The 14837-nt window shown below is 38.3% G+C and overlaps 1 protein-coding gene across 10 annotated transcripts in view; it reads left to right on the top strand.

Moving 5' to 3' along the window:
• STAMBPL1 (STAM binding protein like 1) overlaps positions 1-11926 on the top strand; it is a 46647-nt gene extending 34721 nt beyond the window's left edge. For 7 of the 10 annotated variants that reach the window (XM_030865008.2, XM_070043838.1, XM_030865010.2 and 4 more), the window contains 4 exons: positions 480-617; positions 5753-5865; positions 7355-7454; positions 8653-8978. In XM_030865008.2, the coding sequence (XP_030720868.1) occupies positions 480-617; positions 5753-5865; positions 7355-7454; positions 8653-8709 (408 nt within the window). In that variant the 3' untranslated portion in view covers positions 8710-8978. Of the gene's footprint in view, positions 1-479; positions 618-2730; positions 3031-5752; positions 5866-7354; positions 7455-8652; positions 8979-10849; positions 11068-11620 lie in introns of those variants that run through there. The other 3 variants (XR_011376776.1, XM_060286050.1, XM_060286051.2) reach the window with 3 other exon arrangements.
• The last annotated feature ends 2911 nt before the right edge of the window (positions 11927-14837 follow it).

The raw sequence follows: 14837 nt of genomic DNA, 5'->3' as shown, positions 1-14837 counted from the left end.
GAAAGTCGTAAATCTTCACGCAAAATTAAATAACAATTAATAAACTAAAAACAAGACCATCAACCTTCACAAACCTTAGAAATGTCCTTCAATAAAACCACAAGATTATTTACTTAGCATCTCCCCGCCAAATAAACCTGCTACTGTTTTGTTCTGATTTTTTCCACTGCAGATGTAATATAACATACCATTATTTACTAGCTAAACTTCCAGGGACCAGCCCAGGATGCTAATTCCTATTTATGGTACATTTTATATTGTGAAAATGGGTTTCAGGCTCCAAACAACTGACTCTCAAATTTTGGGCGATGATCCGTGTTCAGGTGTGGGGCTTTGCTTTTGAATTGTGATGGATCGGGGTGAGAGGATGATGATGTAAGTGGTGGGCACTTTCTAGTCTTGTTAAAACATTATACTTCCTACTCAGGCCTTTTTTTTCTGTCAGATGCTTATTATTCTCTTTGCTATTTGCTTTTCAGACGCATAATGAATTTACTATTACCCACTTAATCGTGCCAAAACAGTCTGCAGGACCAGACTATTGTGACGTGGAGAATGTAGAAGAATTATTTGGTGTTCAGGATCAGCACAATCTCCTCACTCTGGGATGGATCCATGTATGTTTCACATTTGGGGTTTCAGTTTATTTATTTATTTTTTGGCGGGCTGTTCTCCTTCTGGAGGAAGTTTAGCTTAAGAAATAGTTTCTTATTTTTAAAATTTTCAAGTGGAATAAATGTCATCGTTTTAAAGCATTTTCTTCAATGTTAGGCCGTGTCTACATCTGTCAAATCCAGATTTGGAGAGGGCTATAGTATGCTCTTTCCTACCATCCCAAGTTGGAAGAGAGATAAACATTTGGAAATCAGCTGACTTGTTTTGATGATTTTATGTAGTCTAATGGAGACCTAGGCAGATTTTTAACTCATATGATTAGACAATTATTAACATTCTCTTTCCCATGGCTGTGGGTCTAAAGTAAATTATTTTAAGAAAATTTCTGAAAAGGTCTCTTTTAAAAAGGTGTTTGTACGTATCAAATAGGGACCTTACCCTCCACTTCACCTCCCCTGCTGGCCAAGGATGTATGCGTCGCTGTATAAACAGCCACGGAGTAGGGCCAAAAACATTGGGTTCCAACATCCACCAGGCCACCATAGGAGCAGGAAAGGGCTTACAAATCAAAAGACATGAGTTTAAATATCAGCTCTGCTAGGAATTCACTATAGGAATGTTGGCAAGTTATTTAAGCATCAGCTTCATCATCATAAAATGGGCCATAATAATGGACTTCATGTGATGGTGAGATAATGTCAGTGAACTTCTTAGCACATTTTTTCTAGGAACTCAGAATATTGTAGCTGATGATATTTGGTGATGATAGTGTACTTTTCCTATCCATGGTTTCATCTATCTGGGGACATTTTTCCATTCAGTCTCACGCATCTGGGCCTGGGGTAGGAACAAGTCATCTCACGGCATGAGATGCTAGTCAGGTTTCCAGGGCACATCCTAGGGACCTCCAAGGGCCTCTGAAGAGTGAGAAGGAGCCATTTTTTATTTTACTTGCTTTATAGAGAAGTATTGAGGAGGGGCGGGACACACATCCTCACCCACACCTCAACACACACACACACACACACACACACACACACACACACACACACACACACAATCACCAAGCTTTTGGTGTTTTGTAGTTCAGGAGGGCAGAGGAGACTAGTCCTAGCTCCACCTGCAAATTACTGTGTGCCTGTACAGTCCTTCGATCAGGACTCTTAGCTTCCTGTTTCCAGGTTCCCTCATTGATCCAGTAGAGCTAATGAATGCCTTCTCTCCCTCACTGATTTGTGTGAGCTGTAAGCAACATACTAGATGTGAAAGCCCTTTGAAAACTATAAATCACCTCTCAATACAAGAAATTATTTATAATGAAGACTTTGCAAAAATTTTCTGTATGTCTGTTTGTTTTCCTTACCAGTATGCGCCTTACCGTTTGCTTAGAAATTGGGTCATTTTAAAGGCATTATTTAGTTTGATGTAACAAGAATGCATGTTAAAGGAAAACAAATTGTAGCAAAGCAATTGTAACATAAACTGAGAAAGAATGACAGTTAAACTACGCTTATGTTGAAAAGTCAGTGTTAGTTTATCTCATAAAACATTTCCCAGATCAGAAACAAAAGATTTTCCTTTATGACATGTACATATAATATATGCAACAATGAAATCATTTAAATAATGAATTTAGCATAATTTTAGAATCCTAAGACTTTGCTTCTTTTAAATTTTACCATGTCAGATTGTTGTGGTTCAATGAAATCAGTAACATGTTGTATTTCTAAACTTCAGTGGTTGTAATGACTTTTTGTGATGGTCTTTATTGGCATAACGATAGCAACAAATTCCAGAGCTAACATTTTTTGGATATAAATTGGTCATCGGAAAGAAAGGTTGAATCAGAATCAGACGGATCTGGATTTCAATTTAGACGTCTCAGCTTAACTAGTTCTATGCCCTTAAGCATGTTATTTACTCTTCTGCTTAGCTCAGTTTCCTCATCTGGTAAAATGGGGATAATAACAGCACTCATCTCATCTTGTAAAATTAATTCATGGAAAAGTGATTAGTTCAGTGCCTGGCATGTTATTCAATTGTGATAAATGGCATCAGCTGCTGATGTTGTCATCATCGTCATTACCATCATCATCATCATTTTTATCTCCATAGAATGAGGGCATGGGATTGGAGCACCATTCTCCCATGAGAGAGCTGTCCTTATTGGAGCTGGAGTGATTCCTCTTGGCAGAAATGAAGGACTCAGAATATCTTAAGGTGCAACACAAAGACACAAAACAGAAACGATGAAAAAACAAACAAACAACAGAATGTCTTAACAGTGTGCATTCAGTCTGGAAATAAGTTGAAGGGAAAGTGATTTGTCTGACAATCTGCTTGCTGCCTCCATAGCAATAGAGCTTCTTTGAACACTTCTTACTTTTTCATCAAGGCATAGAAAGCTCTATGTATGAATAGAAGGTTTTTTTTTTTTTTTTTTTTGAATAGAAGGTTTTCAGTGAATCAGGTAACAGGCAGTCAGACCCTCCCACTCATGCCCTCACTAAAGGTTTGGGCTTTAAAAGTTAATTTCTATTCTTCAGTTGATCTAGGTCTATGCAGACCAATAGTTATTTTTTCCCTGCCGGACATTTATCTTTCTATAAATAGGTATCAATGGATTTTACCTTCATTTTACTAAATAAAGTAGAAAGGGGTTTTGAAATCTTGCATTTCTTCAACAGATCATAGTTATGTGTAAAGGCATGAAGCGGTTTCTATGCGCCTATGCCCTCTAGTTAATAATGACAGCATTAGACAGTCTCTTCAATAAGACGTGCTGGCAAAAGTGTAGAACAGCTACATGTAGAAGAATGAAATTAGAACACTCTGTAACACCATACACAAAAATAAACTCAATATGGATTAAAGACCTAAATGTAAGATGGGATACTATAAAACTCTTAGAGGAAAACATAGGCAGAACCCTCTCTGACATAAATTACAGCAAGATCTTTTTCGATCCACCACTTAGAGTAATGAAAAAAAAAAGATAATAAATAAATAAATAATAAACAAATGGGACCTTATTAAACTTAAAAGCTTTTGCACAACAAAGGAAACCATAAACAAAAGGAAAGACAACCCACAGAATGGGAGAAAATATTTGCAAATGAAGCAACTGACAAGGGATTAATCTCTAAAATATACAAACAGCTCATGTAGCTCAATATCAAGAAAACAAGCAACCTAATCAAAAAATGGGCAGAAGATCTAAATAGACATTTCTCCAAGGAAGAAGATCTAAATAGACATTTCTCCAATGAAGACATTTAACATCGCTAAATTAGAGAAATGCAAGTCAAAACTACAATGCAGTATCACCTCACACCAGTCAGAATGGGCATCATCAGAAAGTCTACAAACAGTAAATGCTAGAGAGGGTGTGGAGACAGGGAGCCCTCCTGCACTGTTGGTGGGAATGTAAATTGGTACAACTGCTATGGAGAACATTATGGAGGTTCCTTAAAAAACTAAAAATAGAATTACCATATGACCCAGCACTCCCACTACTGGGCATATATCTGGAGAAAACCATAATTCAAAAAGATACATGCACCCCAATGTTCATTGCAGCACTATTTACAATAGCCAGGACATGGAAGCAACCTAAATGTCCATCGACAGAGGAATAGATAAAGAAGATGTGGTTCATATATACAATGGAATATTACTCAGCCACGAAAAAGAATGAAATAATGCCATTTACAGCAACATGGATGGACCTAGACATTATCATACTAAGTGAAGTAAGCCAGACAGAGAAAGACAAATATCATATGATCTCACATACATGGAATCTAAAAGAAAATGATACAAATGAACTTATATACAAAATAGAAATAGACCCACAGACATAGAAAACAAACTTATGGTTACCAAAGGGGAAAGGGGGAGAGGGATAAACTTGGAGTTTGGGATTAACATATACATACTACTATATATAAAATAATCAACAAGGACCTACTGTATAGCACAGGGAACTCTCCTCAATATTCTGTAATGACCTATATAGGAAAAGAATTTGAAAAAGAATGGATATCTGTATATGTATAACCAAATCACTTTGTTGTATATCTGAAACTAACACAACATTGTAAATCAACTATATTTCGATATAAAATAAAAATTAAATTTAAAAAATGACAACATTACAATAAAAACAGCAATAACAACAGCAATCATAAAAGCTAATGATTTTGATTCCTATCTCTCTGCTAGGCACTGTTTTAAGAATTTTACATGGATTGTCTCATTTAAGTTTCATAACAATCCCATGAAGAAAATGATTATTATCCTTATTTTACAATTGCTGAAATAGGCATGACGAGGTTATGGAATCTTTGCAGTGTCATACAACTAGGGAGTGATGGAGCCAGGACCCAGCATGACAGGGATGTTGGATACCTGATTTAAGTGGTTGCATCCCTTTTTCAAGGGTGGTTGGGGTTTACTGTGAATTACAAATCATGCGGGTGCATTTGTTTGTCTCTCCTAAACACAGGTCTGTATATAGCCCCAAACCTGGAAGACAGCTCTTTTAATTTATAGTCTCCCCTTCCCTCCCGTCATGCGAGATGAGTTCCAAACATCTTCAACACCTTGGAGAGCTCTGTTCCCTCATCTGTAGGGAATGGGGATCCATGAAGGGATACCAGCATAGTGTGGAATATTCAGCGAAACTTTGCCTTTTATGTCCACGGTGTTGTATATAAGTGTCTCTGGGTTTCCAGTCACAGTTGTGCTCCTTGCAAGCAAGTTCCTTAAAGGAGTCTCAGGATCCTTGCACATAAAACTGAGACACTAAATATCTCCCAGATGAGTTGTGATGATTAAATGAAGATCTATGTAAAGGCTTTGGCAAATTTTCAGTTTTATGTTATCCTAATAAGCAGAAAGTACATAAATGCTCCCAAGAGCCTCTTCTCAAAGTTGTAGTTATTCTATAGATGCATAAAGGGAAGGATTATGTCAGCAAGACATTTTCAGAATCCTCATTTGATTAATGATGGTAAAAAAGAAAAAGCAAATAACTAGAGTTTTTTCTTGGCATGGGCTCTGACTTTGGCCAGCACTCAGCTATTGACTGTCCAATAGGATTGTCCAATAAGAGTGTCCTCTTTTCTTTTTATAGACACATCCAACCCAAACTGCATTCTTATCCAGTGTTGACCTCCACACTCACTGTTCTTATCAGCTCATGTTGCCAGAGGCCATTGCCATTGTCTGTTCACCGAAGCATAAAGAGTAAGTGTGACTATTGAGAGGGTTCAAGTAAGGCTTTGTCTGGGTCTGCTAGGTTCAAGTGTGTCCACACACCAGGTTGTAGCACTTGGATAAGTAGGCAAACCATGCCCTTGGGAAAAAGAGACTGGTGCCTGCTGGCTCCCGTAACTTGTAGGTCTGCCATCTTTTGCTTTTAAAGGTCCTTTCCGTGGTAGAATTACTGGTTTTCCTTCTTTACATGACCTTGAAGTGGATAAAGCAGATGTTATTCCAGTTTGCCGTCTGAGATCTTAGTTCTATTGTATGATTTCTGCTGTGAGAAAATTTCCAGCCTTGGAGACTTCCCTAGCGGTCCAGTGGTTAGGACTCTGCGCTTCCACTGCAGGGGGCACAGGTTCCATCCCTGGTCCAGGAACTGAGATCCCACATGCTGAATCGTTCGGCCCAAAAAAAAAAAAAAAAAAAAGAGAGAGAAGAAAATTCCCAGCCTTAGCTTAATTATCTCCAAAACTTTCCTAAATGTGGAGGACAGTGACTATCATAGCACGATTATGAGCAGAGGAATCAGACATACTGATACTGGGATCCCGGTTTGATACCTGACCACTGTGACCCTCAGTCTCTTCATCCCTGATACTTATCCATCACAGATTGATGTGAAGGTGAAACAAGATGATAGTCTACATAAAGGGCTTAGCATAGTGCCTGGCACTACAGCCAGCACTCAGTAAATATTTGCTGCAGCTATAAATACTATTTATTTCTCAGAAATATTGCAGGTTCAGTTCCAGATCACCACAATAAAGCAACTGACACAATAAAGTCAGTCACATGAATGTTTTGGTTCCCCAGTGCATATAAAAGTTATGTTTACATTGCAGACTATTAAGTGTGCAGTAGCATTATGTCTAAAAAAACAATGTACATACCTTAATTTAAAAATACTTTATTGCTCAGAAATGCGAATTATCATCTGAGTCTTCAGCGAGTCATAGATCACTGATCACACTTTACCATAACAAATATAATAATGGAAAAGTTTGAAATATTGTGAGAATTACCAAAATGTGACAAAGAGATGTGAAGTGAGCAAATACTGGAAAATGGCTCCAGTAGACTTGCTCAATGCAGACTTGCCACAAACCTTCAATTTGTAAAAATGCAGTATCTTCGAAGTGCAATAAAGTGAAGTACAATAAAATGAGATATGCATGTATTAGAGAAATTAGAAATATCCATCACCTGTAATTTCCTCCTATGGGGTCTCAGCTTTTCTCCCAAGGTCTCACACAGCAGTTCAGGCACTTGGCAGTAGCATTGGTCTCTTCAGTCTTCCTCTAGGCCGGCAGCACAACACTAGTTTAAAAAAAATCACTGTAGAATTTTTAGTGTGTCGTTTCTTTCTCCATTCCATTTGAAGAATATGTATGCTTGTGCCCTTCAAATGAAAGCATCTGGAAAGCCCAAATGATCCTTAATTTTTGTACCTTTTTTTCACTCTGAAACTTAGCACCGGCATCTTCAGGCTCACCAGTGCTGGCATGCTTGAGGTTTCTGCTTGTAAAAAGAAGGGCTTTCATCCACACACCAAGGACCCCAGGCTGTTCAGTGTGAGTAGACAACGTTGGTTATTTTTTGCACATAGTGTTTATTTTTCACCCCCTCCTTTTTTTTTTTGATTGAAATATAGTTGATGTAATATGTTACTTTCAGGTATACAATATAGTGACATTTTCATACCTTATGAAATGATCACCATGGTAAGTCTAGTAACCATCTGTCCCCATACTAAGTTATTAAAATATTATTGACCATATTCCTTACGCTATATATTACACCCCTGTGGCTTAAAAAGATGTGAGATATATACATACACACAATGAAATATTAACCATAAAAAAATGAAATCTTGCCATTTGCAACAACGTGGATGAATCTAGAGGGTATTATGTTAAGTGAAATAAGTCAGACAGAGAAAGACAAATACCATATGATTTCACTTATATGTAGAATCTAAAAAACAAAACAAAACAGAGTCATAAATAGAGCAAATGCGTGGTTGCCAGAGGGAAGGGGGTTTGCAGGTGAAATAGGTGAAGGAGATTAAGAGGTAGAGACTTCCAGCTATAAAACACATAAGCCTTTTTTTTTTTTTTTAAGGAGAGAAATAGTAGCAATATAATATAGGATAAAACACTTTATTGCTTACTTTGGAATTTTCTTATCTCATAAAATTAAGCAATCTTTGTATTTTCTTCTGATTTCTTGTCATTACTATTTTACTTACAAAAGAATGACAGTATTTCTGTAGCAGAGTTGATTATACATAAAGTTTCCTTTCCATTTACATATCTGTGTGATACTTAAACAATTAACAGTTTTCTCCAGGGTCCCAGCAAGCAAACGATTATTAAAGAAAATGATATTAAATGTGTCCTGAATTATTTCTGCTTGATATGGCCAAATTAGTTTTTCATAACAGTTCAATGAAAACTGTAATCCTATTTTTTTGATTAGCTTTGTATAGCCCCAAAGTAACATTATTTGAGTCCTTTTCTGTTTGCTTGGCTGTTCCCTGGCTGTGACGTCAGAGAAAGTATTTTGAACTTAGAATTTATTTCAAATGAAAATTACTTGCACCTTTTGTAAACATTTTCTTCTTGTTGAAAATGAATACATACGATTGTATTTGTTCTGAGTGGAAATATTTTTAAAATTAGAAACATTTTAAATTAGGAAATCCATACTCCCTCCCTAAAGAGAATCATGTTAAACATCATGAGGTAAAGCCAATTTTTTCTTTCCTAGATATGCAAACATGTGTTGGTAAAAGACATAAAAATAATCGTACTGGATCTGAGGTGATATGTTCCGAAGATTAGCACCGTCCACGCCAGACACTTACCCATGGACCTGTGGTTGCTGGATTTTCTTAAGATGTTTCCAGAAATGACTGACATTTTATATTTATACACTTTAGATCAGAAAGTTTGATATTTATTACTTTTGCACATTTTGAAGCTTTCTTTTTGGGTTGCTTTGTCTCAAGAGAGGTTACAATGGAGTTAAATCAATACCTATTAATGTGCCCAAATACTATGACCAGATAATAAATTGTGCCGCAAACAACAATATGTCTGGAATTTTTTAACTTTTTTTTTTGACGTATAGTGGGTGTACAATATTATATAAGTTCTAAGTGTACAACGTAGTGATTCACAATTTTTAAAAGTTATACTGTTGTATTTTTAGAGGTCTCTGCATGTGTTTTCAGAGCTTTAGATGTTTTGCTGTATTATTTTTATTCCTGTAAAATGTAGTTCCACAGAACTCAGAAATTCTGAGTACCAGGGGGTTTCCAAGACAGGCCATATGTTTCTGAGACTTTTCCCTGCGGTGGTCAAAGAGGATGTGAGAAGAAACACGGCTGCAGACAGCTGAGCCCATCGTGTGTTTTCAGTGTCAGCGAATCCTGGCTCAGAGTCTGTAGTCAATCTTAGTGTAGAGACCAGAGCCCTGAGCTTCTACTCAGGGATCAGGTGTCAGAGGACCTGAGATAGCCGATGATTCATTAACTTGATTTAGAGGACTAAAAGCAGAGACACTTGAGAGAGGAATAAAAAAAGGCTCAGATGGAAATGTAAAGGCTATTTCTGTGAAAGTCAATAGGGATGACAGGGAGAAAAAATGAGGTATAGGAAATACTGATAATTCTCAACCAAAAAGAATAAATAAAATCATTTGGAAAGAACGTTCATAATTAAAGTATCTATATAAACCGAGGCACAGGGAATAGGAAGAAAAATATATTTAAACTGAATAGGGTATCATGAATACCAAGTTATAATATGACCAAGGCTTGGAATGGAATTTGTGACTGGTACCCAGATAAGAAAGGCATTTACCTGGATCAAAAGATAATAGATTAATAGAAGGAATGGGGGACTGACGGAGTATGTTGGCAAGTTGAATTGGTAGGAAAACATTATGAAGAAAATGTAGCCCCAATAAAAGGAGAGAATGGAAGTCAATCTCATCCGATCTAACCTTCTCTCTTCCCAATGTTTTTTTGTGCCAACCTCAGCTTTCCCAGACTTTGCTGTCCTCCTGGCATTATATCTGAGTTGCCTAAATGATCTTGTTTGCATGTACTAGCATCCACTTTTTAGTTCAAGGATTTCTGTATTCCTAGGAGGAATATTCCCTGCACTCTGTGCTTGGACGAGATAACATTCCGCCCCCACTTGTCTCTTCCCTAATACAGGTATCATGTCACCTAGCTTCTACTCTAGTTCTCATTCATAAAGAGCCTACTGTGGGCAGCTCAGTGACTCGTTTCTGCCTATGACAACTTGTAGGCTTGGAGAGTTCAGGTCCCAGGCTCCAGAAGCAAGAGCTTTGCTTGCCCAATGCACGGGGACTTGAGTCTATAGTCTCCCACAGCTAAGGGCATATTAGCTCTGCGAGCCTGGCTCCACGGACAGCCCACTTTCCCCCGAGTGATGCTGTCCTCGACGTCTTACCATTTAAGGACAGCATGATATTCTGACATACTTGATCACAGGAAAAGATTATGTAATTTATTCAAGTAACGATGACTGTTGGGACTAGGGAGAGTTGAGAAATGAACGATATCCTGAGAGTGGAAACCAAAGATACAGTAGTAGACCAAGAGGGTGTCCAATGAGAGGTATCTGATGAAAAAACGATGCATTGAATGGTACCTAGAGATAGAAAGGACTCAATTGAAAGCCAAGAACATTTGGCTTCTTAGATTTCTGGAGAGAATAGAAAGAGCTACTCTGAGCATTCAGAGCCAATTATATCGCTTCTGAACAGCGAATTAGAAGGGAATTCATTTTTCATTAAAAAGATATATCATATTCCCTAAGGGAGTGGGGCATTCTTGGCATTTTTATTCCCTTGCAAGGGGACACAGAATCTCAGGCCTGAGACAAAGTTTGAAAAGCTGCTCTTGAAGGGCGTATGGTTTTCTTATTGCCAGGTGCAAACCCAACTAACCAGACTTCCCAGGAGGACCTTGTCACAGAGCTGAAGGACTCCTGGAGGCTGCAAACGTATGACTCGCCCTGCGTGGAAGAATGAGTTCTTGATGTTCTGTGTCTGAAAGAGGAACCATCAGAGATGTGGCCACGCCGCGGAGGGCTGGGCTGGCCGGGAGCAGAGCCCACGTGAGTCACCGTGGAGGCCCGTATGAGTGTGTGTGTGTGTGAGTGTGTGTGTGTGTGTGTGTGTGTGTGGTGTGAGTGTGAGTGTGTGTGTGTTTGTGTGTGTGTGCATGAGTGGGTGGGTGTGTGACCATAGACGTTCCCTGGAAGAGCTTCCTCTGGAAGATCTCATTCCCAGCAGGCAGTGCAGCTCCCTCTTGAATATGAATCCATTCCAGAGCCCCATTTGTCACTTCCTTACCTTCGAAGGCAAAGCTAGTTAATTTCTTTTCAGATTTGTGCCTCTGTAGAAAATGAATCAATTACGCCTGAGCTTCCTTTGTATTTTTTTTAAAATTTTTATTGGACTGTAGCTGATTACGATGTTGTGTTAGTTTCTGCTGTACAGCAAAGTGTATCAGTTTATATATATATATATATATATATATATATATATATATGGCCCCACTCTTTTTTAGATTCTTTTCCCATATAGGTCATTACAGAGTATTGAGAATTTCCTTTGGTTTTGAATGCTGGTCTGTTTGTACTCAGTGCCTGACACCTGGTATGTACTTGTTATGGGCTGAGTTGTGTCCCCCCCGCAGAATTCACGTGTTGAAGTCCCAACCCCCAGTACCTCAGAATGTGAATGTATTTGGAGAAAGAACCTTTAGAGAAGTAATTGAATTAAAATTTGGCCACTAGAGGGGGCCCTAATCCAATGTGACTGGTGTCCTTACAAGAAGAAGAGATCAGGACACAGACACAGAGGGAAGACCCTGTGATGACACAGGGAGAAGATGGCCGTCTACGGGGAGAGAGGCCTTAGAGGAAACCAAATCTGCCAACACCTTGATCTCTTACTTCCAGCCTCCAGAACTGTGAGAAAATAAATTTCTGTTGTTTAAGCCAACCAGTCTGTGGTATTTTGTTATGGCCACCCTAGCAAACTAATATAATACTCAGAAAATATTTACTGAATTTGTTTTCTTTTTTTCTCAGAGATGGAATGGAAATGACTTTCTTTGTTGTCATGCAGAAATCATTCTCTTCTCCATAGACCTTGGAGCAAAGCAGGATGTCTGTGGATTATTCTCAGCTACTGAAGTTATTCTTGGTTTCTTTTTAGTAGAATTTTACTTGTGGAAAAAGTGGCATTATATTTGAGATACAGTATCAGTTAAGGCCACATCCTAGAATTGGTTCAGTATTTTTCCCCCCAATTCATCCCCTGCTGCACCCACTTCGGTCGTGCTGGAAACTGCCTTATTATAATGGTTTGGACTTATATCAAAATTTCTGTTGCAAAGCCAGCTACAGTTGTCCCAGATGTGGAAAGCAGACGTTTCTCTTCCAGCATGTATTGCAGAATTTTCTAGCAGGCGAATGTCTTCTGTGAAAAGGATGCTTGAGAAATGTCATGTATTTGGCAGAGATAAAGGAAGAAAGGTAAACTTTCAGCTCCTTATTCTTAGAAGACATTAGCTTGTTATTTATTGTGAAGACACCAATATGCAAAGAACTCTTCTGTTTTTTTAAGAAACTTGTTTCCTTTTCTAGCATCTTGGCTTTTCACGAGGCAAGAATATATTTTTCTTGGGGGCAGCTGACAAAAATATTAGTTTAGTTAGTCTGGGGAGATGCAGAGGATGAGGGAGAGAAAACAGGAAAATGGAGAAGGACCCTGGGGGAGAGAGGGTAGAATTAGAATACTGTAGACCGCAGACCGGCTTTACTTAATTTGTTTGAAGTCAATGTCTTGGGCATTATCTAGACCAAAAGACATTCTAAAACCAAATGGAGACAAATAGTTTAGTTTAGTTTTGTCTTGTTTTACCTCTGTCAAGGAGGATTAACTATTCATCTGCATCGAGTTAACCAGCATTGACTGTGAAAAACTAAAATTGTGTACTCAAATTAGTCACTATCTGGGTGTGTCCCAGATGTGTCAATGTAATGAGTGGTGAATCTGTATTCTTGAGTCCCAAGAGGATGTTTAAAATTCCTCTCTTCAATTTTTCAAGAAAAAGCATTTATAGGTTGTTCAAAAATAAGCTGCATTTTGTGTCCTCCTAATATAAAGGCTGATGAACAAGAAAAACAAACAACCAGAAGGAATTTACTCTATTCTTGACTTTGGGCAAGGTTTCATTACCTACAGAAAGGAGGTGTGTGAATTAACCGATGTAGCAGGTTTTTTTCAGCAATAAAGCTTTGTACTTACTGACATTTTTTCCAGGGCAATACATAATCTTAATTTTTTTATTAAAAAGCAATTTATTGGGGTGAAATTCACATAACATAAAATTAACCATTTTAAAGTGAACAATTCAGTGACATTTAGTACATTCACAGTGTTGTACAACCATCACCTCTATCTTTTTTTTTTGCGGTACGCAGGCCTCACTGCTGTGGCCTCTCCCGTTGCGGAGCACAGGCTCCGGACGCGCAGGCTCAGCGGCCATGGCTCACGGGCGCAGCCGCTCCGCGGCATGTGGGATCTTCCCGGACCGGGGCACGAACCCTGTCCCCTGCATCGGCAGGCGGACTCTCAACCACTGCGCCACCAGGGAAGCCCCATCACCTCTTTCTTGTTCCAAAACATTTCCATCTCTCCAAAGTAAAACCTCTTACCCATTAAGCCATTTATCCCCATTCCCCTCCCCCACCCCCTGGCTATCATCAATCTGCATTCTGTTTCTATGGGTTTTTCTATCTAGAGATTTCATATAATTGAAATCATAAAATATGTGAACTTTTGAGTCTGGCTTCTTTCACTTAACGTAACCTTTTACAGGTCTATCCACATTTTAACATATATATCAGTGCATTCCTTTTCATCCATTGTATGTGTATACAACAATTTGTTTATCCATTCATTCATCAATGGACATTTGGGTGGTTTCCACCTTTTGGCTATTGTGAGTAGCACTGCTATAAGCATGCATGTACTTATTTGTTTGTACAAGTGCAAACGTGTACTTGTTCCAGTGTATGTTTTCAATTCTGCTGGGTATATATTTAGCGGTAGAATTGCAGGGTCACACGGTAGTTCTACGCTTACCTTTTCCACAACAGCTAAACCATTTTATATTCCCACCAACAATGTACAAAGTTCCAATTTCTTCACATCCTTGCCAACACTTATTTTTTAATTATTATAGCCATCCTAGTAGGTGTGATGTGATATCTCATTGTAGTTTTGACAGAGCAATACATTATTAAGTTAATTCTTTTAAAGCCAACTTTTAATAATAAAATCAGAGGTGATGATGAAGGCGCCTGAGGTTTCTAGAACGCACTCTCATCACAGTCTTATTGTTGTGGGTGACCAGTCCCAGGCCTTTATCAAGTTCACTAGAACCAAATTCAGAAGAAGAATTTTATTTTATCAAGGATGGTCAACTATTTGGGCTGCAACCAACTAGCGCCACAGTAATAGCGCTCTAAAATACTACTTTTGCTTTTCATTAAATGCAGTGGTGTATGAATTCACAAGAATATTACATCAGAACATCCATCTGAAATCACAACTTTTTCTGTTTCTAAGAATGAGGGCTAGTTCTAAATTTGGAGGATACGATTCACCTGCTTAATATATTAGGTGATGCCGTTTTGTAAAGGAAGGTTGAAGTTAAATGATTTTAGCCCGTTTCTTAAGGCGTTTTAGATTGTAGCAGATGCAGAGAGATCTAAAGTGGGGGAGGAAAGAAGTGATCCAAGGAGAGGACTGAGGAATAAGGTTCAAAAACTGAATGAGGAGGGAAAGAAATAGAAGACAGGATCTAAGAGGAATATGAGAATGTGAAAAGGACATCTTTT

This window comes from Globicephala melas, chromosome 16 (assembly GCF_963455315.2).
Source record: "Globicephala melas chromosome 16, mGloMel1.2, whole genome shotgun sequence".
Lineage (NCBI taxonomy): Eukaryota > Metazoa > Chordata > Mammalia > Artiodactyla > Delphinidae > Globicephala > Globicephala melas.
The sequence above is the reverse complement of the archived record's forward strand: the minus strand, read 5'-3'. Positions and strand labels throughout refer to the sequence as shown.